We start from the raw sequence: 26,939 nt of genomic DNA, 5'->3' as shown, positions 1-26,939 counted from the left end.
GGTGTGAACAGGGGATAGGAGGAGAAAGGAGGAGGAGAGACGGCCTCAGACAGGCCAGGACTGGTAGAGGAGGAGGTAGAGAAAGAGAGGGTGGGCAGGATGTCCTGAGTTTTAGTAGTGAAATGAGAGGTCAAGGCCATGCAGAGTGCCTGGGGGGAAACAGGAGAGGTAGAGACTGCAGCAGGATTGGCCAGCTCCTTGCAGATTTTGAAAAGTTTGGCCGAGTTATTAGATGCCGCAGAGATGCAGGCTTAGATGTAGACTCTCTTCTTAGAGAGGACAGAGAGTCTGTACTGTCTTTGGAGCAGGCGGCAGGCCAGTTTGTGTTATTGGGTGTGCCCAAGGCCCTCCACTTCCTCTACACCACCATACACTTGCGTTTAAAGGCGGCAAGGTGGGAATTGTACCAAGAGTTGCACTTGTATTTGGGTTTACACATTCCCTTGTTTGGTTTGCCTTTAATACCAGTAAATATCTCCTGCCATAGGAAAGCCAAATGTTATTCCTGCTGCACAAATTCTTGCCTAACCACTGCACCAGCATGTAACAATACTCTTCATGTTGACTTTGTCCTCAACACCAGTAAAACTAGCTGTGCTGTTTTAAGGAACCATTTCCTTGTTTGGCTGCACAAATGCCACTATGTGCCATGTAAAAACACTGATAATGTTGACATTGACCTTAACACCAGTAAGAAATGCAATTCCAGAGTAAGAAAACAATGTACCTACTGACTGTAAAGGTGCCCCCGCCCTCTCCATGAACGAACACACGTCATATTGCACTGGCTTTCCCCCTGATTTAAGTAAAGAATGCCATGCCAAAGAAAGAAAATGAAGAATCTTCTGGCTCCATTGTGGTATAAAGCCCCCACCCCAAATCCTCCTCCATGTGATAACATTCATCAAGTTGACTTTTCCCACAAACACTAGTAAACATGTAAGAAAATGTCCATGCTCCAATGCTCCTTGTCTGGGCACCACACTTGAATGCACACATGTATACCTATTCACCCGCCACCAACTCACCCAGAGTCAGTTGGGGAATTATTATTTGCTGGGGCATAAACATTTTACTCAAATGTGGCAGTCTGACTGAGCGGTTTTGTGGGGTAACTCCAAACAAAAAATCCAATAAATGAAATGCACAAGCCATGCACAGGAGCATTTCTCAATTGATTTCTATTATGCCTCTTACCACAATGTATGCCGTATAAAAACAGTTTTACGCTGGCTGTGCCCATACATGTCCATGATGGTTGCACCAATAGATGGCAGAATTCCCATATAGAACATATATGCACAAAATTCCAGTAATGATACTACAGGAAACCACGTTCATGCTGGCTATGCCAATATATGACTGCATGCCCACATAGAGACATACTCCTGTTGGTTTTGCCCTTAAAAATGACATACCACAATAAGAACACATGTGTCAACTAGCTGCACAATGTAGGCCAGTCTAGTAATAGCTCTTTTGATATTTGCTTTACCCCTAATGCCCAGTTTAAAAAGATGCCAGTAAGAAATAGCTACACTGGCTGCACTAAAATGACAGTCTAGCCATATAATAACACTTAGCATTCTTCTTAACCATAGATGGACAATGAAAAATGCCATCCCACAGTAAGAAATGGCTTGACTGGCTGCACTCCAGAGCCACTCTAGCCAACTAATAAAACCTATCATACTTGCTTTATCATAGAATCCCAGTAGACAATATCATGACACAGTAAAAAATGAGGAGGCTTGTTGAACCAAAATGCCAGCCTGGCCACCTAATAATATGTGTCATGCTTCATTACAGGGCCTGCGGTAGCAGCCCTATAGTTATGGTTAAGTTGCTCAACTCATAGAAAGAACACTTTTTTGGTGGCTTGTAACTTTGACCCCCTTGGACGAATCCTCACCAAACTTTGCAAAAAAAAGTATATGACCCCCTCAGAATGATTATGCGAAGTTTGGTGTGGCTTCTTTTAGGGGGTACAAAGTTATAAGGTGGTCCCAAAATGTGTGGAAATCCTCATTGACGCAATGGAAAAAAAAATGTGCTCACGCGTAAAGCCCAAACCGCTGGCTAAAAAGTAGGAAAAGCAAAGATTACTGATATCTGGGTCCATTTCGTGGACTCATTTCCTGATTTGGAGCCTGTGGACATCTCTGGACCAATCAGAGAGTGGGATGATGTTCATGGACATCATACGTGATCGGTGATTGGTTAATTGGTGCGTCAACATTTTTGAAACGGGTGCCATGTTTGATTCGCGAACAGAACCCAGAAGCTGCGGACATTGCAGTTAAACATATTAAAAAACACAACATTGCACTTGTCAATCTAAGGAAACTATCTCTGGGAAGGTGAGGGGTGATTAGGGTGGGATAGGATATGGCCATACAAAGCCAGCAATCAGGCTATATTTCTTCTCCGATGTCCAAGAACATCTCAGATGTTTGGGGGATCGGGGACATCAAAGCATATTTCTGTCATCAATGACATTTGTGATGTCATATTTGATGTCCTGGGTGATAATCTTAACAGTGCACAGTGGTGGCGCGAGTTATAGTTAATTAGCTTACCATAACTGATGACTTTCTGGGGGTTTTTGGTTTTTTACTTGTAACCATAACGTCCCTTTAACAACATTTTTTTCAATGAATTCCATAGGATTTTATTAGTGCAACTTAACTATAGCATCCCTTTAAAAAGTTTTTTCACTGACTTTCATAGGTTTTATTAGTGCAACTTACCCATAACGTCCCTTTAACAGAGTTTTTTTCTTTGAATATATCATGGATAAATGCAAGTGCATTCAGGCAGCGTAAGTGTATCCATTGTTTTTTCGGATGCTTTGTGTCTGTAACTGATTCATAGTTGTACAGTTTGGTAAATCATCCAGCATTTTGCCGTACTGCATGTCTTAATCTTACTGCCACAAAAGAAATCATGCCCTATGTAGTATATAATAAACATGTTAGCATGTGTTTAATACATGCAAATAGATAAACTGTGAGGGAACGTTTTATAATCATCTTGTTTGATGCTTAAAAACTGCATGAAATGTTTGTGGGAGAGAAATGCTTATGCCTGAGAACTGCTATATAAAGATTTCACTTGTTTTATGATGGCTTGATACATATTAAACAAGATCTTTTTCTTTGTCTAGGGCAGTGCTGGTATTGCTACTGGCCACACCCTCTATACTTTAATCATACTCCATTGATATTTTATTTCTATAGCACTCGTACACAAGTGTTTCATATTATCATCTTCTGGGTTTATGTGGTGTGAGTGTGATGAAGCATTTTCAAGACCTGTCCCTCTTATAACCCTTCATCAGCCTAAAGGATATGATTGGGGCCACTGGCATAGCAGGTACCACAGCAGCCCCATGGTCCTGGAGGGGCCCCGTCAAGATTCAGAAATAAATAATGTATTTCTGAAACCAGAGTGAATGCTTCTTTTATGTAAATGTGTGTGTGTTTGCATGTGATGTTGTTGCATGCTTATGATGTATATTTGTATGTATGTGTACATGCATGCGTACACAGGTGTGTTATCTATCATTTAATGGGTGTGTTTGTGTGTTTATAAGTTAATGTATGGTCTATGGGTGAATGGGTTTGAATGTGTATGAGCAAGTGTATGGGTATTTTCTAGGGGTGCATATATACCAGTGAATAGTAGTGTATCTGTGACCAGAATTAGAAGGTGTGTTTCAAACCCAGGAGTTTAGTTAAATAGTGTTAAAGATGTGCATCACCCCAAAACAGACAATATCTGATATAACCCCATGAAGGTAGTGGGAAGAGGTAAGTCAAGAGACTCTTGCTATTGTGTGCTCTCTAATCCCCCATGCAACAGGCACAACCAGCCTGTTTATACCACAAGAAGTGCCCCCAGAAGTAGTGCAATGTCTAGTGCATCTTGACTTATGTAGGGTGCAAGGACTGATTCAGAGATAGATTGTCCAAGCAAATTGGATAGAAGCTGTCACTACAGGATACACAGATAACTACATAAAGAAGATGGCAGAGGCAGAGGGTTCAAAGAATCATATACCAAACTGTAGAGGAGGAGCCAAGTGCCTCTTCCGGAAGTCCCACCCCCATTTTGCCTACATGTTGGAAGCCGGAAATTTTGACATGTACGGCGCCAATAATGGTCCCTATACCGCGAAGAATCATAGAAACAAGGCATCCAATGAGAAAGCCCTATATGATGTACCCACAGAGAAATAACAGCCTCTTAAAGGAGGTTGCGGAAGTAGTGTGAACATGAATGAAAGAGAAGACTGGTGACGTAACATGAAGCAAAAATGACGCACCCAGAAGAGATGCTAATGAGGAAGGTAAATAGACCTTATAGAATCTGATGGTGAAATGAAGAATTAAGCAACATTTCATGTGCGGAATGGAGATTGCATGTGCGGAGAGCAATGAAGAAAATGCAAGCCATTTTATAATTGTACAGATGCAGAAACGCAAGTAGACTAAGTAATTATGAAGACTGGCTATATGTAGTGAATAGACTGTGGGCGATGCCAGCTATATATATATATATGTATAGAATCTGGATGTTCCATGTTGTGTTTTAGCAAACTAGGACCCCATGAACAGAAGGGCTGAAAGTGTGGTGCAGTAGAAGAAAACAGCTGACGATGGGGGAAGGACCGAGAAAGCTTGTCTGGCCCAGTGTCAAGGGTTAGGGCAGTCAAGAAACTGATTATCTATTTGAGAAGATACAATAAAAGTGAGAAGCGAGGCAAGCTCCTGTTGAGGCGTAATGGAAAAACACTAGGAGTGCCAGGTTTTATTCATTTATTAGTGTTAAATATGAAAGAAATAGCTCAAACATGCTCTCCTGCCACATGGTCTAGATGAAAATAGATTTTGGACAAGCTACACCAAGACTTGAAGATAAGGCCATGCTCACACTCCCTTCTATTCTCAGATGCAGTGATACTTGGCAAGGCCGAATTCAAAGACCATTCGAATGGCAGACACCAGGAGTGATGATGAATGATGGGCTAATTGGGTGGGGAGGCATGGTCAAGTCCAACCCAACAGCAACTGAGGTGCCATCTTGCATGCTGCTAGCGAGTGGAATATTCCAGAACGGTACAAGCGTGCCAACCAATCATAGAGGGCCACATAGCAAAGAGCCCTATAGTTTGAGACCCAATGAAACGTGTATTTTATGACACTGAAGATGACTTGCACTAGGGATGGGCATAGCGGTCCACCTGACCTTAGAGACCCAATCACAATCCTATCCCCCATAGAAATGATACCTAGATGTTCCCCATAGACCAACCAGACTTCAACTTAGGTTTTCTTATTTTGCCACGTCGTATGACATCTATGATGATGAGTTTTTACTATACAACTATGTTTTTTCATGTAAATTGTTGAGACTTGAGCGAAAGTCCATTGATATCCATTGTAATACCTGTTTTAGATAATTGTTAATAAAATAGCTAAGGATTTGGCAACTTCCTGAGTCGTTCTTATTATTGGTGTAAGAGTAAAATCTGCGTCCCCATCCATCCCATCTAACGCTACCTTGTTTAAAGGGCCTATGGGTTCACATGGTAGCAGAGGGAGGATGGTTTGAAGACCCATCGACTAGTAGGTTTCCAGTGCTTCGGATAATTGGACACCCTCTGCCATCTAGCCGGAAGATCGTGAGGATTCCAGCGGAGTGCAGACGTTATAGAATACTTGCAAGAAGATTGATACAGGTGGGGCGGGTCCCTCTTTGACAAAATCCCTCCTGGTTTCCACAGGCGCTGAGCGGACTGAAGTTAACAGTGGTCAGTGACACGGGAGGGGAGACGATACCAAAGGCCCAGAGCTGAAGAGCGAATGGTGAGTAGATTAAGGGGACTGGCAAAATAAGGGGATGGGACTGTGGTAATATAGAAAAGAAACAGGGATTGTCTAGTATAAACAAAGAGCATTTAGTATATAATGAGGAGTGTTTAAATGAGGAGCATTTTATAGAGCCCGGTTTCCTACCTCAAGGCAGGTCTAGAAGGAGTAATTTCAAAACCCTGAGCGGGTAACTAGGCGGCACATAAACAGGTTAATGATAGGGAAAGACTCAAACTTCAATCAGGATATTTTAGGGGCAAGGAGAAAAGGAGTACCATGGTGTATATGTGAAAAGTCGACCAGTCTGTCTGTGTATTTTGTAATTCAAAAGAGTTGTCGAAGAGCAACAAGAACAAAGGGTTAAAGAAGATATAAAAAGTCATTGTCTTCTTTAGGTCATTGTTGGCGCTGACTGAAAAGGTAGATTGAGATCATTGAGAAGTAGATGCTTTGAGCGGAGAAGATTGGAGCACTCTCATATTTGTTTTTTTTTAAAAAAAATGTTACTGTGTAACTAATGGTAAGTATTGACAGTCAATTGAGACTTGTCATAATGGTGGATGTTACTACACTGATGTAACTGTGTAAAACGTTGCCAAGCACGCGCCTAAGCTCAAATAGTATAGTGTGGAGTGGGTAAAGTCCACAGCAGACAAAATGTTCATGCCATGGACACAAGGGGGATCACTGTCAAATGTTTTTTTCAATAAATGAGCACATACCTGCATGTTGTGTACACAGGGAAGAAATTGGAGAAGAGGTTAGTTATTTTAGAACTTTGGAAGATGCACCAGGCGGAGAGGAAGGATACGCCGGCTGGGGATTGGATGCTTAATCAGTGTAGGTAGGAAGGTTTTGAGCCTTCTGCTCCCCTTACCTTTCCAGAGGTAAACAGTGATAGTACAGAAGACGTAGGATTGTATCCATTGAAGGAACTAAAAACGGTGACAGGATATAGTAATACGATATATGAACAACCTGCCTACAGCAGTGACAATAGTCCAGAAGAGACCGGAAGAAAGCAGCAGATCTTTAAGATCTTACAGGACAAGGAGGAGAAAAGCAAACAATTGAATGTGACCACAGATATAGAATGAGATATTAAGAGATGGAAAGGGGAAAAGGATAAAGCTGACGAGGTAATGCTCGTAAACAACAAATGGATGGGTGGACAGATATTGCTCAAACTCAATGGGAAAAGTATTGAGGAAGTTAGGCAAAGGGAAGATGAAGAAAAACAGGATAGGAAAGACAGGGAACAAGAGAAAAGACTGAAAGAAGATGAGCACAAGAGAAAGAATAGTAACAAATGAAAACAGATGTGTCAGGAAGAATGGCAAAGGAAAGAGGAAAGGGCAGAGGAGCAAAGGAAGTATGACAACAGGGAGAGAGCAATCGAACAACGAGATAGGCAAGAAAGGAGGCGAGAAGAGGAGGAAGTACAGAAATTAAGGGATAAAAGGATGCAGAGATGAAGGGAAGAAGAGCAAAGGGTGAACGAATGAAGGGAGGATGGAAGACATGAACAGGAAGAGTTAGATGGGAATCGAGAACACAAAGAGAATTAGATGAAAAAATGGAGCGAAAAAGGAGACACAGGGAGTGTGATATTGTTCGTATTCAGAAGGAGTTAATTTAACCACGTCCAGTAATATCATGGAGCAATACATAGGAATTCCTGCCGCCACAAGGAGGGCCAACTAGGGTAGCCCTAGAGGAGAATTTTGACATAGGGAGCATCAGAGATAGGATCGATAAGGCCTATCAAGACTTAAGGCAAATTGGCAAACAGGTAAGCCGAGAAAAGGGAGAACAGTCCTTGGTCCTCCAATCACAAAGCGAGGAAAGAGACCCATTTAGTCTTGAGCACAGAGCCTTGTCCTTAGACAGGATGACTTTAAAGAATCGTAAAGGGGATGAAAGTCTTACTAGCTGGGTGCTAGATATGTCAGGGTAGGAGGGAGGAAGTGCATGCAGTCCCGAGTAATGTCTGCAGACCGACAAGGAAGTAAGATGATCCAATCTAGAGCAGACTAAGAATAGGTTGCCAGATCCTATAGCATATCCAGAGTGACCTAAAGGACGATCGCATAGCAAGAAGCGAGAGTCGCCACCATAAGTGAGCATTCTGAGGTCATTACCTGCTAGAAGATAATCAGGAACCATTGTTCCCACTATGGATAGACAGACAATGGGAGCCAATTGTGGATTTGGGTTCACGTAATTCCCTTCATTGGAGAAATGAGGGGCCAGACTGCAGTATATTCCTTGGCCAAAAATGTATATGGGTAATTTAAGGTGTAAACTTCCCAGTTTAACGGTGGGTGCGGGAAAATGGATTTATGATTTAGAAAATATGACAGTGGGAAATATTTTAGCAATAGGGGACATTAAGTGTCTCCTAGAAGCCATTCTTGGGGAAAGGGCTAATGACATTTTGACGAGAGCAGGTTTTTCTAGTGTCACGGCACAGTCACAGTGCACAATGGAGCACCATTTAACAATTGTAGAGCAGATGTCTGGAGAGCACTTATGGTGCAGTATCCTGACACATCAGCTATGGGTGCAATTATGCCACGTAAGGTTGGAGAAGCCAAAGATCTGCTTGCTTACATTCAAAGTATTCAGGAACGGTGGACTCTTGAAACTCGGGAACCGTGGGGGAAATCAGTGGCAGTGGCAGTACCACATTTTGTGTCAGGGACTGCGAGAACAAGTAGAGAGACAAATTAAGAAATTAGTGGGAATGGAAGCAAAGCCATAAGCAGTGATACAGTTGACTATAGTACATCATTGCTGACTTTTACAAGAGAAAGATAAGATGAAAAAAGATGCTAGAAAACTTGAAGAAGCCTAGTTAGTTCAGAAAAAATAAGTATAACATAGAAGGGGCAGTGTTGACAAGGGAGAAGAATTTGGAATGCAGCAAGCAGTGGGTGCATCACAGGTGAATAATCAACGCTAAATGGTGAAGGAGGGAATGAGTTTATGCCACCAAATAGAGGAATGGGTTACAGAGGAAGGGGTGGTTTACAGAAAAATCAAGTCGGTTTTCAGAATATCCAGAATAGTCATCAGAATATGCAAGGAGGATTCAACCAAGGGGGGCTAGTCAGAAGTGCTCCTCCATTATGTTGGATATGTGGGATGACAGGGAACATTGCGCGCACATGTGGAAGGCAAGGGTATTACAGAATGGGCAATTCTCAAGAGGGGGGGACAGCTTATCCTCCAGCATATAGCTCACAGGCTAGGGACGGGTGTGCCCAAGATTAGTCTTGATTGCACTTCATTTTCCACCAATGCTAGCATTCTGAATTTAACTGTAATTTCAAATCTATCTGTGTTTTTGCATTTTGGTTAAGAGTCAAATCTATCTGTGTTTTTGCATTTTGGTTAAGAGTCAAATCTAGCTGTGTTTTTGCATTTTAGTTAACAGTCAAATCTAGCTGTGCTTTTGCATTTTAATTAAATGTCAAATCTAGCTGTGTTTTTGCATTTTGTTTAAAGTCAGAAGTCAAATCTAGCTGTGTTTTGAATTTCAGTAAGAGGTCAAATCTAGCTGTGTTTTTACATTGTAATTAAAAGTCAAAACTAGCTGTATTTTTGCATTTTAGTTAAAAGCCAAATCTAGCTATGTTTTAGCATTTTAGTTAAAAGTCAAATCTAACTGGGTTTTTGCATTTTAGTTAAAAGTCAAATCTAGTTGTGTTTTTGCATTTTAGTTCAAAGTCAAATCTAGCTATGTTTTAGAATTTTAGTTAAAAGTCAAATGTTGCTGTGTTTTGCAAACTTGCTTTGCCCTTTGCTTGTACTGCGTCCTTTTTCTGTAACCTGCTGGCCCAGTGACTGCACCATACTACTTGTTCTGCTCTTACTTCCTGTCCCACCCCACCAGCATCCCATCCTCTCTCGCTACGACAGTCATGGCGCTTTCTGTTTCTCCTATCATCTCCAACTGCTTCTACATCGACTATCCTTCCCGTCTCACTAAGTCTGGTAGGAAAAAGTTCAAAAAGGATATCTTGGCCTCCAACCCTGGTCTCCCTACCTTTGACACATATTCCAGCACTTCCTCCAGACAGACCCTCACCGACATCCTCTTTATCGTTCCTTTATCAGATCTATGGACTCTTCATATGATCTCTGTGCTCTGTGCTTTCTCCTCCTCTCCCATTAATGGTGGCACCCACTGAGAAGCCCTCATGGTCCCATTTGACTCCTCCAAGGTCATCGTTAATATCTACCTAATGGCACCATGATGGTCCAAGGCCCTCAGGCCAATCTCCTCCTCTTTGATTGGTGCTTTCCTCACCTCATCAATGCCCTTTCATCTCCTGCTGTCCCCTCCGCCTCCCCATTGGCTACCTTGCCCTCTTTTTCCTCCTCCTCTGCCACCCCTCAGGCTCCTTCACCTCCGCAGGGCGTACCTCTGATTTGTATCCCTTTTTGGAAGGCATTTAAGGCTGGCAACCTTCTTCATCTTGCCACTCTCAACTCTTGCTCTGCTGTCAAACACTCCTCTGACATCTGCCACTTCCAGGAAGTATTTGACAGTGATGTCTTCAGTCTCACCGAGACATCGTTAACGGGCAGCTCTGTCACAAGCTTTGACACTCTCCTCCCCAACAGCTACAAGATCCTCTCTGCACCCAGATCCACCCAGTCCTGATCTTTCTTGAGTGGATTCCTGCCTCTATCATTCCCACGCAGACATACTCCTCTTTCAAGTGCATTGTCTGCAGGCTTTCTCTCTCTCCTGGCGACTCTCTTACCATGGCTACTGTATATCTGCCTTCTGGTCAGATCACCTCATTTCTCTCTGAGTCGGAAGACCTCTCCTACTCCCTCCTGGCCTCAACCACTCAACTCTTCCTTCTTGGTGACCTCAATATCCACCTAGATTCTCCCTGTTCCTCATCTGTACTCTTCCATGACCTCTGTGATTCCCTCTCTTTCTGTCCTCCAGTTTGGCCCAACACACTCTGCAGGGCACACGCTCAATGTTTTGATCTCCCTCTGACCTCCCCTTCTCCTGTCATCTCTCCCTCTCTACCTCCCAGGCCAAGTCCACCCTAACACTGCCACCTACCTTCTTGGATATGTGGCCCATGAAGCGTGCGTCAGTTGAGGCTTTCGCTGCCACCTTCTCCCCCCCGCCTCTGACTGACTCACATCCTGACACTGCCCTTTCCATGCTCTACTCTTCGATATTCTTGATGCTCTTGCCCCTGTCATGCAGATCTGATTGAAGCACAAAGCTAAGTGCAATTCTTGGTACAACTCTGACCTAGCTACCCTTAAATGTAAGGGGGGGGGGGTGGCTGAGAGGAAATGGATGGCTTCTTGTTCATCTTCTGACAAACTGGCATGCCGCCTGATCCAAATGCAATTCTGACTCTCTGTCCATACTAAGAAAAGAGCACACATTCAAGTCTGTGTCTCTGTGGCATCTAACATCTCAGCCAAACTCTTCAAAATCTGCAAGGAGCTGGCCAACCCTGCTGCAGTCTCTACTTCTACTTTCGGCTCCCTGGCCCTTTGCAAAGCCCTTGCCTCTCACTTCATCTCAAAAACCCAGGACACCCTGCCCACTCTCTTGTTCCCTCCCACTCCTCTCCCTTCTCCTTCTGTAAATTATGGCCCTCCTGCAGCGTACCCCCCACCCTCGCCCTCTTTCTCATCATTTCCTCTTTTCTCCCCTAATGTGGTCTCTAGACAAGTCTGATCTATGTCAGTCTGGTCAAAACAGGTTCTTCCCTGTTCCTCCAAAACCATCAAGTACCACATTGACACCCTTGCTCTTGCCCTGGCTGATTTATGCAACCTCTCCTTCACCTCGGGAGCCTTCCCCTCCCCTCTGAAACACTCTTGTGCATCCCCTTATCAAGAAACCTGCAGCTGACCCTTCTTGCCCAGTAAACTATCACCCAACCTCCATTACTCTTTTCCTTGGCAAACTCTTGGAAAAGCTGTCCATCTAGCAGTTTAACCTTTACACTTATTCTGTTGGTTGTCTCCATGACAATCAATCTGACTTTAGAGCTGCCAGAAGCACAGAAACTGCTCTCCTGAACATCTGTGAAGATCTGCTCTCCAACCTTGACTCTAACATCCACTCTGTCCTCATCCTACTTGATCTCTCTTCTGCCTTCAGCATGCTCAACCATACCATCCTGCTCAACCCTCCGTGACAACCTGTGTATCACTGATCAGGCTCTGGCTTGGCTGATTTCTTTCTTTCCTCTCTGATGAACCCTCTGAGTTCCAACTTGGGTCCTTCGTTTCCTCTATCTCCCTCTCTACCTTCGGTGTTCCCGAGGGGTCTAACCTCTCACCCTGGCTTTTCAACCAATAGCTGGCAACTCTCGCCCATCACATTGCCGTTTTCTGCTCCAATTTTTAGTGCTATGCTGATGACACTCAACTCATTTTTAGGCTTCCCTCAGCCATCTCTTCTCCTTCTCTCATCTCTGTTTGACTGTCTGCTATTCAGGATTGGTGTGCTAACAATAATCTCTGTCTGAATGGCAGCAAGACAGAGATCCTCCTCATTGGCACACCTGCACCCTAGTTATCCTGTCACTCTCTGGCCGGCCTCCCTTGGCCCTACGCCTACCCCCACCTGCGAGGCTATAAACCCCGGGGCCATCTTCGACTCCGCTCTTTTCTTTTCTGCCCATATCTCTGATGTCTCTAAAAAGTCAAACTTCCAACTGCACTTCCTGAGAGGTATTCTGCCTTTCATCTCCTTCCCCCAGAAGCTCACTGTCTCTCAAGCTCTGGTTCTCTCTAGGTTGGATTATTGCAACAGCCTCTTTCTAAAACTACCTGCTTCTACTCTCAGCCTTTTGCAACTCATCTAGAACAGGACTGCGAGACCTGTCCTTGGCCTCAAGCCCTAGGATCGTATCTCTCCAACCCTGAAATCTCTTCATTGGCTCCCAGTGGCTGCAATGATTAAATTCAAGACCCTTTGCACTGTCCACAAGGCTTTCTGGGGCCTGGAACCAAAATACCTTCAACTGTCCCTCCGTAAATACCTTCCCTCTCGAGCTCTTCGCTCCTCTACCTCCAACTCCCTCAGGGTCAGTCGTTTCGCCAAGAAACAGACTGAGGGTAGATCTCTGTTTTCAGCTGCGACCCTCTTCTGGAACAGCCTGCCTAATAATCTGAAACTTGAGGAGAACCATCTCTGGTTCTGGAAACACCTCAACACCTTCCTCTTTGCTTCTGCCTTCATTCCTCCTTTTCCTTGCTGATCTGTTCTGCTTCGGCATCGTGCACCTTTTTACCCTCTGATTTTGGGGCCAGGTACTTGCTCACCCTGCCACGCACCCGTACTGCCTCCTGGCAACCCTTGCACTTGGATCTGTAATACTACAGTCCCCCCCCTTTTCTGCACTTATCAGAAACCCCCTGTCTGTGCCCTAAACCTAGCACTTGCCATTTGCTAGCTGCACTCCCATTGTTGTTGTTTTTTATTACTTTGCTCAGCACTTCCACTTCTCCCCCTGCCACCCTGCACTTTCCCCCTTTCCTCTCCCCTGCACTTATGCATTCTCAATGTGACTGGGCCTAGTAAGATTGTTGTTTTTGTTCTCCCTTGATCCCCTCCCTTGCCTTATCGCACTCTGAAACACTTGTTTATGAGCGTGATACAAATAAAATATCAATATAAATATCAAACTGTTTCCTTCCATTCGTACAAGTTAGCTGGTGCTCAAAAATAGAAGACTGGCCTTGGTAGTCCAGGGCCTTTGTGGAACCAGGAGCTATTGAAGTGTCAAAAAGACTGGAGATTTAGCATGTGCACCTGATACTCTAGAGGTTGTAAACACTTGTTGGGGGACGCAGGGATTTCTGCCAATTTGAGGACAAATGAAGTGGTATTACCACAAGAACATTTTTGCTAGAGGAAGTTACCTGGGATGGTTACTATATTTCCTTGCCATGGGCAGGCCGAAAGGGTGGTTAATTGTTGCAGGTAAGAATTGGTGGGCTTTGGAATCTACCATTTGGGATAGAGAGCTTCTAGGAATCCTGGTGGTACAAGTTATCTTTCGTACTTACACGACTAGCTGTTGATGTCTATTGCAACTACTTGGAAGTGTCCTGTAATGCTGTACTTGAGACATTGCTGGAAATCCTCCTGTCCTGCTTGAAAAGGTGGTAAATTAGATCCTGCTGCCAATAGGGGATCCTATTGAGGATCCGATTGTTATAGACCATGAGTCTGAGGATGTAAATGAGTTTCATTTTTTAAAGATTCAAACTTGTTTTTTCTGCATTATTTTATAAACCTCCTGAAGGGTACATAGTTTACTTGGCATTGTAATCATTCAAAATCCAGGATTGATTTTATTGTAACTATGGAAATTCTCTGGCCTAATTTAGCAAGATTTACCATCGTTAATGGTGGCCAAAGCGATCATAATCAAGTGATCCAAATGTTAACGTATTTAATCAGTCTTTTCCTACTGTGGGCTCAAATTCCATCTTGGTTTCCTGAGGAAAAAATAGACTATCTTGGTCTCCCAATAGAGTTAGTAAATGTAACCTCTGCAATTGCCAGGACATTGAATCCTGGAGCTTTTATATTGCTTAAGACTTCTCTACGCCTTTGGCTTTGCTGATTTTTATAATGCATCATTTTAATACTGTAAATAAGAACAGGAGTAACAGGCACTGGCACTTTAGCAAATAAATTCAGGCCTCTAAACAGCTATTGAGGAGGACCATAAGGTAAGCAACATTGAGTCTAGGGCCTGAAGAGGTCAAATGGATATTCATAAAAAAGCAAATAAAAAGGCACACATGCAAAATGTTTGCACTGCCAGCTCCATCATATTGAAGGTCAAATGGTGTTGTCTTGCATTGTTACTAAGTGAGATATTAACTATTGGAAGATAGTCAACAGTGTGGATAACCATCAATCTTTGGTTCAGGCAAATGATTCCCAAAGCAATTTGGGTGGCACAGTTTAAACATGTGTATGCAGCTCCGATCGAGAAGGTGGTTAGTTTGAGTGACTGTTTTGTTTCAGATTGGCACCTAAATTATAGTATCAAAGAAATTGAATTGCTGAATAATTAATCTAGTAAATAAAGGGCCGCAGGACCAAATGGTCTCTGGAACTTGGTGTGCAAATGTTGCCCAAAATTGTGGGTCATATTATTGTTTGACTTTTAAAAAGTCATTTTAACTTGGAAGCGAATTCCGGAGATCTGGCGACATTCCCACGTCATTCCTATTTTCAAAAAGGACGATAGAAATAATACAGTGAATTACAGGCCTATCGCCCTAAATGTTTGCCTCACTCATTTTAAATTAATTGAAAAGTTGGGCAGAAAATAAACTTAATCCTACATTTTAATCAAGTAGGTTTTAGATCTGGAGTTGCCACGCTGTTAGTAGGAGTGGTGATAGATTTCATACAAAAACAGAGCTGGGAAAAGCCCCTCGTATTCACTTATGTCAGAGCTATCGACCTGTCACTCACATTTGACAGAGTGAATCGATGTATGCTACTGGGCAAGTTGAAACAATGGGGCCTTCTGGAAAATCTTTTGAATATTATAATACACCTCCATTCTGATTCGGCATTGAAAGTCCGTCTGAACCTAGAGGGTGATTTTACTTGTGAAATACCAACGTCATGCGGTTTATGTCAGGGGTCTATCCTGGTGCCGTTTCTTTTCAATAATTATATGGCTCTGTGGGCAACTGGGCCGGGAGTCAAGGAGAAGGTAGGCACATGTACTATTTAGGATCTGTTGGACAGGAAGAAGGATATCCACTTTAGAGCTGCTCCCTGATGCCGAGAGAGTGAAGTCTGTTTGTGAGGGTGGAGTGGTCAGTGGTGTCGAAGGCTGCTGAGAAGTCTAGTAGGATTAGGGTAGTGCAGCCTTCTGAGTCTGTGTCTTTGAAGGTCATCCCCAATGAAGACTAGGCCTGATTCAGTTCCTCGTAATGGACAAAAGCCAGATTGGGCAGAGTCAAGGATGTAGTTGGATTCCGTGCAATGGCATAGTTATGAGTATGGTCAGTTGGTTTAACTATAAATTGGTTGTTTGGGTCTGTGATTGGTCATGATAAGGGGGTTGAGTGTGGGCTTTTTGAGCAGAGGCTTGATGTACAATTTTTTGAATTCTGCAGGGTAGGTGCTGGAAATGAGAGACGTGTTGACGATGGATCTTGTGATGTCTCTGGTGTAGGTGGATGTTATAATTTCTTTTAGTAAAGGAGGGGGGCAGGTCTATGAACCAAGCAGCTCCCGAATTTCATACTGTGCCTGTGCCCTTAGGCCAGGGGTCTGCAACCTTTGGTTCTCCAGAAGTTTTGGACTATAAATTCCACAAGTCTTTGCCAGTATAGTCAATGGTGTGGGATCATGGGAATCACAGTCGAAAACATCTGGAGAGTTTCAGGCTTAGGCCAATCATTGTACAGATTTGATTGTACGCATGAATCGCGATTCAAAAAGAAATTTCTGTTTTTCTTCTTTTTATATTAAGGATTTTTGAATATTTTATATATTGACGAAGTGTAGAATAGCAATGACTTGGATATTTCAAGGGGGCCGACAGTGGAGATGCTAATGAAAGACTTGCAAAAATGGGCAATAGCAGAGACATCGATCTGCCAGTGGGCGGTGCAGCAGACCCAGGCAGAAAGCCACAAGGAGATTGAAGTCTGGAGATCATTAACACATAACCTATTTTCACCAATAAATGCGGAACAAGAACAATAGGCATCCTAAAAGCACTCATGATACCCGGGACATAAAGCAAAAGAATCTGTCCAAATGTGTGACCTAAAGGTTAAGGTCTAATAGAGGCTAGTCTGGTTGGGGTCGTTTGGGTTGGGAGGGCGGGGAGTGTTTGTAGTTAGGTATTATATAAATGGTTGTGCCGCAATGTCATGCAGAGATATACATGTTCACGATGATGCATACAGTGTGGAATGCCATCAATAAACAATAGAAATTGCTCTAAAACAAAAAAAAGAAAAAGAAAGGATTTTTGAATATGTTAAGTGCCAATTTGTTGGTTGATTAGGTCAGGCGTGGCAAATACTAATTTCTACAAATGTTATATGTGGGGTTTTCCTAATATGAATATTGTGATGAATCTCGTTTTGGTAATCAAATGTCATATTTTAGTGCTGGTCACATTGCAGTTTGAATTGCGAAGTTAAGAAAAATAGTGCTTTTTGTCTGTTTTTATTGAATCTTTTCCAAAATTGAGTGAAATTATCAATTTTTTTGTAGAGTCAACATTCGCCATTCACATAAAATACAGTTATTGGAAGATTAAGATTTAGTTATCATTTCATTGGGTGTATACATGGTTCTCAAAATACTCTTTCTTGTCATAGTATTGCTTGAATAATTTGTAACACTAACATTTCTCGATTAGTTTTCGCTGGGGGATAGAAACAAGGTAAACCTCAAAACATTATTTTAACAGTTCTCAATTTCATAGTGTCTTCATATTTCTTCTTTTTTGTTTAATTCTGTATCTCAATACTGACATACATAAAGAATATACAATATATGAAACCCAGGCACATGTCAATGGAGATGAGTGACTAATGAAAATAGGCAACATTTAGAAATGTGTATGGAATTCAGGAGTGCTGTGAAAGTATGTTTTGTTCTATATTGGATTAGTGATCCAATAAAGTTCTGGGATGAGTAAGAGCACTGTATCGGCATACGGTCTAGATTTGTGATGAGTGGTTAAAGTGGACATAAAAAACAGAAACTAAGGATTCCACATGTTATGACTCGTGTTTTCACTACATGTGAATAATATTCAATTAATACTCATTTTTATACATACTGTTCATAAATTTATATCTCATAAGAGTGTGTCCCTCTTCCTCGTCCCAGTATTTTCGTAGATCTTTTTTTTAAAGTTCATTTTTATAGGTAGTCCTTAAATGAAGTTCTGTGTGTCTACTGTTTAAGGTATATGTTTGTATCAACTCACTCTTCCTCTTCAGAGCCCCCCACTAACCACTGCTTGCTATTCCACTTTACAGTCCCCAACTATCCCATCTCAATTTTCCGTGTCAAAGTTCCTAACTACCCCCACCTCACTCTTCTTCATCACAATCCCCAAATACACAACTTTAGTCTTGCTCATCACAGGCTGCCAATAACCCGACCTCGCTCTTCCTCGTGACAGTACAACATAGCTAATCCCTTCTTAACTAGTGGTCACATATAAAGGTCACATAAAGAAATATTTCGTAATCACAATGTTGCGTAGCACAAGAACATATATTGAGAACAAATTATATGATATAAGTTATATTATCAGAAAAAGGATAGGTGGTGGGAGGTATGATATAGCAAAACCCTTGAAATTCAGTGGAATAACTTTAGTTAACGGACTGTCAAGGTGTATAGGTTATGTGCAACAAAACTCTGTAAATTCAGTGTAAGGTGCATTTGAAGTGACGTTAACGTGCCCATTTAACACCACAAAAGCTGCGCCACCTTAACTATGAGGATCCATTGCATGGCCCAAAAGCACACTGATGACATCACAAATTACTTCACTGATGATATCACATACAGCATCATTTATAGCGTCATGAGTGACATCACTGGTACAGCAGATCACATAAGCAAGAAAGAAAGATGCAACATTTAAAAAGTGTGTTTCTGCATATAAGGGTGGATTCTGCTTTGTTGGAGTTCCTGTGATATGACAAAGTATCTGGATGTTGTGGTTTCTGGTGCTGACGAACCCAAGTCAATACTTTAAAGAGATGAAGCGCTTCAGGAAGATGTATTTTGCTTCAACTGATAGTTACACAGTCATTTATGAACTCCTATACCTTAACACATATCTGCTAATTCTTTTCAGATTTCCCCACACAACTAAACTAGGCTCAACTGTGTGCTTGTAAAAGGGTATGATCTTATTTCAGAGCACCTCCCATGGTTCGTTTTGTTTTGAAATATTGGGTATGGTGGTAATGACACTGTTTCTCTAATCAATTATTTGTACAGCCTGTTTTCTGTCCTTTTTACAGACATTTCACTCTTTAATCTAAATGTAGTGCCCCTCACTGAACTGGAGATTCTACTCAGATATAGGTGTTGGCGAGGTGAATAATGAGTTGTTGCAGTGTGGTGATTGATGGACCCAAGATTTGGTCACTGGAAGCAGAACATTTCGGATGTTCTTTTTTTAGGTCAAGCATCTTGTGTTTCCATTTAGATTATAATCTCACGTTATAAATGCTTTTCACAGGCTTTGTACTTTCACCTCAAGTTGTGCTACTTAATGTTTCTGTGCCACCTCAAAAGCCATCTGGTTGCTGTGGAATAATGTACTGTGTGATAATTTGTGTTTCATGTACCGCTTTCTCTACTGCATATCTCCCCAGACCTCTGTTGGTTTTGTTTCCATCTTATGTTGCTTTTATATGTCATGTGGCTAAGCGGGTTTCCATGACACCCTCCATCCACATCGTGGAATGGGAGCCCTGTTAGCTGTAAAAGGCCACTGCCCCCACCCCAGAGGAGTTTGGTGTCTGATCATTGATTCCACACACCAGTCCTCTAGACCCTTTCATTGATTTCACAGACACATCTTCTGGAGGCTTTTCTTAAATGTATATCCCTTCTGCTCCTGACGAGCAGTGTGCTAACATTTGGCTGTATCTTCTCCAGAATTGTTTCTAACATATCTAGGGTGTAAGTCTGATGCCTCCTATTTCAGATCCTTTGTCTTCATTCACACTCTTACATGATATCATAATTTTTCTTTCAACTCCCCCAGGAGTTTCCTGACAACTCTTTGTGCACAGAGCACATTCCGAATTCTTTCTCAGTTTGCCTTGTTCTGCCCAGAGCGACATACAACCTCATCAGGCGGGGTAATGAGCAAGCTCTATCACCATCAACCACGTTTGCTCATGGGGTTCTGGATCCACACAAGGAGACATATAAATGTCCAGATGTGTTTGCTTTTTCTCTAACCATGTGCCATGGGGTCAGGAGATGTGCATGGTATGGAGATTGCCTTGGGAATTGCAGTCAGTGGATACCTTTCCATGATGCCTGGCCTTTGGATGCTTTATATTAGGCAATTCTGCTATGGATGTGGATAATGATGGTCAAAGAGGTTTGAGTGTTAGAGTTTAGGTAAATAAAGAAGTCATATATATCATTTACCATCATGTATATCCATGGAATGGACAAGAAGCACTTTAAAAGAGCAAGTTACCCATGCATGATATAATAAACAAGAGAATGTAGGATGCCAAGAAATCAACTGTTCAGTTGCGGTCGGTCCAATGGGGGAACTGGCACTCACATTGTGTGTCCTATTCCGAAGAGAGGGTAAAAGGGAGGAACTTGGCAAACGCCTCTATTGCTGCCTTTTTGATCTATGATTGTCACACTAAGTGTTTGTGTGCTCTACCCCCTCGTCTCCCATCCCCAACTCACTCCTTTCAGGCATGCACCCAGTTGATAAAGGATCTACAGCTCTCAAGACAGAAACCACATTGAACCCAATGTTGGTTCCCATATCCACAGCCACATCTACACTGGTGCGGCTGATAGATTGGTATAAGCAATGGGGGGAGCAGGGTGTTGTGATTCCTCAAATTGAAGTGGGGATGCCAAAGGCGTTACTGCCAGACTCATCAGCCCCCCTCAGTGAGTGTGCATATCCATTGATACAAAGTGTCATTTCATTGACCCATTAGGACCTTCATTTACGCACTATGCTCTAGTGCCACATTAAATGTGGCAAATATTGCCTGAAGAAAACAAACCATAGCTGCTAATACCTATGTGTCTGCTGGCTTCTCTTTTCATTTTCTTTTTTTTATCATTTTAGAGAAGTTTTGTCATTAAGTCACGGAAATCTGCATGCAGGGTTTCAATTTGTTCCCCTAATACATAACGCAATTGATAATTCTTCATGACATGTGCATGTATGCCGGACGTCACTAACCTGAAAACCCCCAACGGGCCAGTATGAAAATTCTATGCAGGCCGAAGAAACATGTGCCACAGGTCAGAGCTCCTGAAGGACGTGGGATCACACTTTCTTCTCGAACCCCCAACGCCATGCTATGAAGCCATCTGATAGCAAGGTTCCTAAATGAAGGGTAGATGGCTCATGATCTCCACCAGTAAATTACAATCTTAACCCACATCAATGTGACCACCTATGATTTGCTGTTTATGTGAAGGGAGAGGTAACTTTCTCTCCTAATCTCTCCAGAGAGGCGTGGCTCAAGTTGAGGGTACACGCGGATGGACGGAGTCTCCCCACTGTTTTCCAAAGGCACATTGATATGCTAATTTCTGGTGACACAAAATTCAATTGGTATGTTAATGAGCCCCCCCCACTTTATTTGATAGGACTTGACCCCTGCGGAGAGGGCTATGCCGCGGTGCATTGCAACATTTGGGAGCCAATGCAGCCACTGCTGGAACATTCCACCACTCTCGTATTTCCTTATTAGGATCTCCTGGGGGAGGTGTTTTCTCAGTTTCTAGGTTTGGACTAAAACTTATTACAATTCATATTTTTAACGATCCATTTGAAACACTGTATTGCAAAGTACTGCAAAACGTTCGTATTTTGAGGGTTGGCAGGCAATGAATGTGTTTATAATTCAATATTTCAAACGTTAATTGTTTTAGATTTAATACAATTATTGTAGTTTAGCTAAAAATGCATACATGTCTCCTCTTGTGCTAGTAGGTGTTATTTTTCTTCCCTTGTAGTCTCTCTCCATCCTTTCACAGTTCTGGTATTATTATAAAATCCTATGCTGTATGGGGATGTCGGGGTTAAATGTGTGTCCTGAGTGCAAAGCTGCAATTGTTTATTGTATGCTGATTCTATGCGTGTCTTGCTTTATGCAATACATAGCATTTTATGTATTTATGTATTTTAATTATCATGCAATACATATTATCTTAATGCATTTGAAAAAAGTGATGCTTCTACAAAGCAATCATGTCGCATATGAAAGGTATCCATAATGTTAAAATAATGTGTGCACCATCTACATTGAGGTTTCTTTCTTTCTCTAAAGATGGCAGATCATTCAGAAGTCTTGAAAGGAATCAAGAAACACGCTGGTGTGCGGTATCCTGTTCTTACGCCGAATATTCAAGGATTTCATGCAGCTGTGAGTACTTATTCTTGGGAAATGATGGTCATCATTTCAAGTTTCTGGCATTAACAATTGGGCGTAAAATCAGAATCCCTATTTTGTCAAATTGCAGCAGGTTTATCATCCAGTTCTTAACATTTCTTTGCACAAGGATTTGGGCCTGCCACTATTTTAATATAAAAGAAAGGGCGTCACATCCCTATTCAATAACACATGCAGATTGCTGACTGTACCCAAAGCTTATTCATATCAGGGCGCACCCCATGGCACTGATATGCTTATTTTTACAGAACATGTTACACAGGCTGCATATTTTTAAAGAACATGTTACTAAGGTGGAGCTTCCCTGCACTCTTTTCCACAACTCCCTTCATCTGTCAGTGCTGTGAATTGGGTGGTGCTGGCAAAACACAATAATGTTGCACGATTCTCCGCAGCGGAGCGCTCTTTAATGCAGGTTTGCTCTATTCTTCGCCCATGAACTGGCGGCTAAGACGAGCCAATCATCTAGATGGGGGCAGGGGCGGGAGGGAGGGAATTTATGGATACCTGAGCAGTGGATGACAATCCGCTGCAATGGCGCCAGTACCTGGGCTTTTATGCTGACTATTTGTAAAGAACCAAATAGCTGAACAGATGATGGACATTCTTGGCAGCGGGTAAAATGCCTTTATAAGGGTTGCTATTATGTTGCAATGACACCAATTATTGCATATTTGATGCCAATCGTTCGTAATAATGAGATGATGATTTTCATTATTAATAATAACATGAATACATATTATCTTTGTTAGCATTTGTATTATTAATATATCATTACAATGATAATACTACTAATAATAAATATCTGAGTGGGTACATGTATATAGTAGTAGCAACACTGTTCACTTCCACACATCTGCATGAGACAATGCAATGAAAGGAAGTCACGACAATAAGCTAAAGTAAATGATTGTTTTGTCAGCATGCAGGAGGGAAAAAAGAAGAAACAGAACTATGAGTTTGCTTAACGTAAATTGGAACGCCATTAAGCAATTGTCTCTTTAATGGTACCCTTCTTTTACTGGTTAGCCAAGAACTTGTGTACGTGCCCTGTGGTGTCCAGGCGGTCTTTGAGACATCACCAGGAAACAACCAAGTATGGCTCACTCTAACGAAACATTCATCCTTCTAAAACAGTTACAGGTTCCTTCAATCTTCATTTAAAAGTCAAAACTACGGTTGTATTCAGACAGAGGTTTAACAGAGAATCCTGCAGCACTTTGTCCTTCTTACTTGTGATTTCGTATGGTTATTTAATAGAGCATTTCACTTCTCCACTGGCCATGGATCTTTTATTCTGTTAAAGTGATTGCAAAATGCCTGTATCTTAACATAAGTCACACTTCACAGCTTGTTCACATCTTCGGCATCTTCACATCTAAAGGCAAATAAACATTGCACTTTAAATATGCTTGCTATACATGCATACAGAGGTATGCTAGCAAATCATTCATTGTAGCTGATGGCATAGGCTTCAACACCTAGGCCATCACAAAGCCCCTTGCGCCAACTGTCGCTAGACACCACCCGCCCCTCTCCTGCACGCCACCCGGTACAACTTTATTCCTCATCTGTGCCCCTCTGTATACTACCCCAGCTGTATATCTGTTCTGTTGTTGCCACTGATAAGCACGCTGTTGTGCATCTGTAATGTTGTACAACTCTGTAAATTGCTTTGTTATGTATCTGTATTGGTGTATACCACTGTAAACCGCTCTGTTGCTTCTTGAAGCTAGGTCCATGCTTAATAAATACAATCACGTCAAAAAATAATAATGGGTAGATTCTAGTTGTGTACATATATTTCAAAATTAAAATAATATTCATCTTATAGGACATGTATATCATCATGCAGTGCACAGTGCATCATAAATATACCAATTACATTTCCATAATTAGAAAGTGAATTCAGTCCAGAGATTACACAGTGTGATCCACTGAGAACATTTATGAATAAAAAGTCAACAAAAACTTCCAAAGGTTAACAAAAGAGAAATAAAAAAGGAAGTGTTGATCTGCAGTTCGAATTTACTGTTCACCAATGTGCAAGTTCCTAGTGTAGTTAGTGTCCCGTTTATTTTGTGTTAATTTATTATTTTGCCGGCCATATTGAATTCCCAATTATAGTTTGTTACCTGCACAGATCTAAGTATTGACTGATACAATCCAAAAATGTAAAGATCTAAATTACAATATGCTTGGAGTCCTATCAGTATTCATTAGTACCAGTCATCCCATATACAATAACAAGACAAGACAGGCATATGCTGAGATATTTTGGAGGATTATTTTACCAGGGTTATCTTTTGATTCTTAAATTCTCATAAATTCTAGAAACGCGTATGTCACACAAAGTGGGCAACCTTATGCCTGTGACAGATGGAAATCACCAATTAGAAAATTACTAGATTCCAAATACTACACGGCCAACATTTATGAATAAAACTTAATAGAACACTTTAAAACGTTAACAAAAGAGAAATCATTACACAAATGTTCTCTTTTTAAAATCTTTATGAATGTTTAATTTTCTTTGTAAAGTGGTCAAACAGGATCATATATTGCAGAAACAAATGGTGCCAGTATTGTGACCCTTAGGAGTCAATGAATTGAATTTAATAATTGATCTTTCTTTGGTTTTTGTATGATTATTTATTCTTTGGCATCGTCTCTCTGTTTAGAAATACAGCAGAGTTGATCCGCAGTTCGATTGTACAGTTCATCAAAGTAAAATTTCCCAGTGCAGTGAGTGTCATGTTGATTTTGTTCTTTTAAAACAAGATTTATGGGCCATACTTTATTCCCAACTATAGTTTATTACCTGCACGGATTACAGTATAAAATATACAATGCAAACATGCAAAGTTCTAAAAGACACTTTGCAGGAGTGCATTTGATTCTTAAATTCTCGTAAATTCTATGTACTTGTATGTCACACAAAGTGGGCAATCATATGCCTGTGACAGATGGAAATCAGCAGAGTCCCAACGATGACTGAAAATGTTCTACAGTCGTGGTTATTGTTTAATGAAAATAATTAAAAGTCTTATAATAATATATCCAGTGGCATTTTTCTTTATCGTCTTGTTTCTAACTACACATGAGGTCTCTTGCATTTTTACAGTGGCCTGTGATTGCGAACATCAAGTGGAGGAGTATGTCTAGAGAGTCTGTGTTGAAGTTAGGCAACAGCCCTTGAGTGAGAAACTGGAAACCTTAATGTAGCCAAGTTCATCTGAGATTAACGGCTGCGGCAAAATAATAGATTTCTCTTTTACGGATGTTATACTTCTTTGCCACTTCGGAGTTAAGACTTGGATTATTAATCATACTATAAAGTATGGACCTGCTTAAGTGCTAGCAATGAGTGGAGTGGTGTGCCATGGCACTGATTACCTTATCATGCTCCAAATTCCAAGTGGAGCATATTATTGCTGTTTATGCAATAAACCGGAGCACTCCACCCATGAACAACACATATGTCCTTGTTTCATACTATGCACGTACTGTAGTTTGCCGCCAACTTCAGACCCACTACAGAAATATGAAATGCTGCACTCAGTACATTGTAGTAATATCGTTGATAATGTGCTACCAAACCTACACACATAGATGTGACTGTCCAATATTCTACTGTAGGTTTGTGTAGTTTACCATCAGGATCTGTTTTATGAGCTGCTATTTCAATGATTCACCACTTTAAGAAACATCCTCATTTTCTTTCATCCTTTTAAACTAGGAAAGGCTGACTCTTCCTTTCATCAATCAGCAGTCATTGAAATACTTTTTTTTAGTTGTGTATATGTGACACATATTATTACAGTCTTTATTATGTACAAATCCAGTTATGAGTTTTGCTGTTCAACCCTTGCATTGTATTAAGGCACAGTGTTTCTTGTCCCCAACCAGTTCTGTTCAGTTCAGTTTTATTAACATAAAATAAAAACGATAACAATAGTTGACGAAAGCAACTGTTTTATCTTAATTTCCTCAGATAACCATGTAGACAAAGTAAATATCAGCAATCAAACTTCATACGATAATCCCATATCAATTAAAAAATGTCAATATTCATTGCAATTACTTTTTTCAGATTGTTTAAGTTTCCACACCAGTTAAAATCATTATTACAAATTTAAAAACAATTAAGAACAATTTAGAAAAAATGTAGAAACCTACCTTGGCTTTACAATCAATTTGTTCTTATTCCATGGTCTAATAAGATAATCTGACACGGCTGAAAATCTTAACTCATTTTGTGGTGTTTTACAGAAGCCTAGGGCATAAGCCACAGTGGTAATTTTATAACACTTGAAATCAGCCAAACATTCCTGACATTGCTTAAGACAGGATACAAAAATATAAGGAATGTAATTCATCCTCTTTATATTAATGATACATGAGACAGATGTTATGTTTGATTTATTACATGAACTCATAAAACACTTCAAAGGAAAGATGTCTAACCGTAACTTTAAAATAAAATTTCTCTCTGCAGCAGAAGCTATCCAATTAAGATAACACTCAAATCAGTAATGTAGTTTGAGAGTATCACACTTGCCTGCCATGGATTTACCATATCCTCTACTCCTCAAATCAATCAAAACCCATTCCCAATACACCTTCTTAACTAATTAACTAAGCCTAGTTTTAAACAAACAATTTGATCTGAGCTGTCCAAAAGTTAACCCACAATCACCTATAGCATAACATTCTTAACACTTTTGAAATAATCCCTCGGTTTATCTTTATTTCATGCCCTCTCTGTAATTAGTCAACTCCAAATTTGGGCCATAACTTGATCCAAAATATACAGACTTAATTTGAGCAGTATAATGTGTCCCCATGTGACCGATC

General features: G+C 41.2%; 1 protein-coding gene across 4 annotated transcripts in view; it reads left to right on the top strand.

The window, feature by feature from the left end:
- HMGCLL1 (3-hydroxy-3-methylglutaryl-CoA lyase like 1) overlaps positions 1-26,939 on the top strand; it is a 696,896-nt gene that overhangs the window by 186,739 nt on the left and 483,218 nt on the right. For all 4 annotated transcript variants that reach the window (XM_069606147.1, XM_069606145.1, XM_069606144.1 and 1 more), the window contains exon 4: positions 21,960-22,055. In XM_069606147.1, coding sequence (XP_069462248.1) covers positions 21,960-22,055 — 96 coding nt within the window. The remainder of the gene's footprint in view (positions 1-21,959; positions 22,056-26,939) is intronic.

Source organism: Ambystoma mexicanum, chromosome 4p (genome assembly GCF_040938575.1).
Source record: "Ambystoma mexicanum isolate Mex_15411 chromosome 4p, UKY_AmexF1_1, whole genome shotgun sequence".
In the NCBI taxonomy this organism is placed as follows: domain Eukaryota; kingdom Metazoa; phylum Chordata; class Amphibia; order Caudata; family Ambystomatidae; genus Ambystoma; species Ambystoma mexicanum.
Note: the sequence above shows the minus strand (reverse complement) of the source record. Positions and strands in the feature narration are given on the sequence as shown.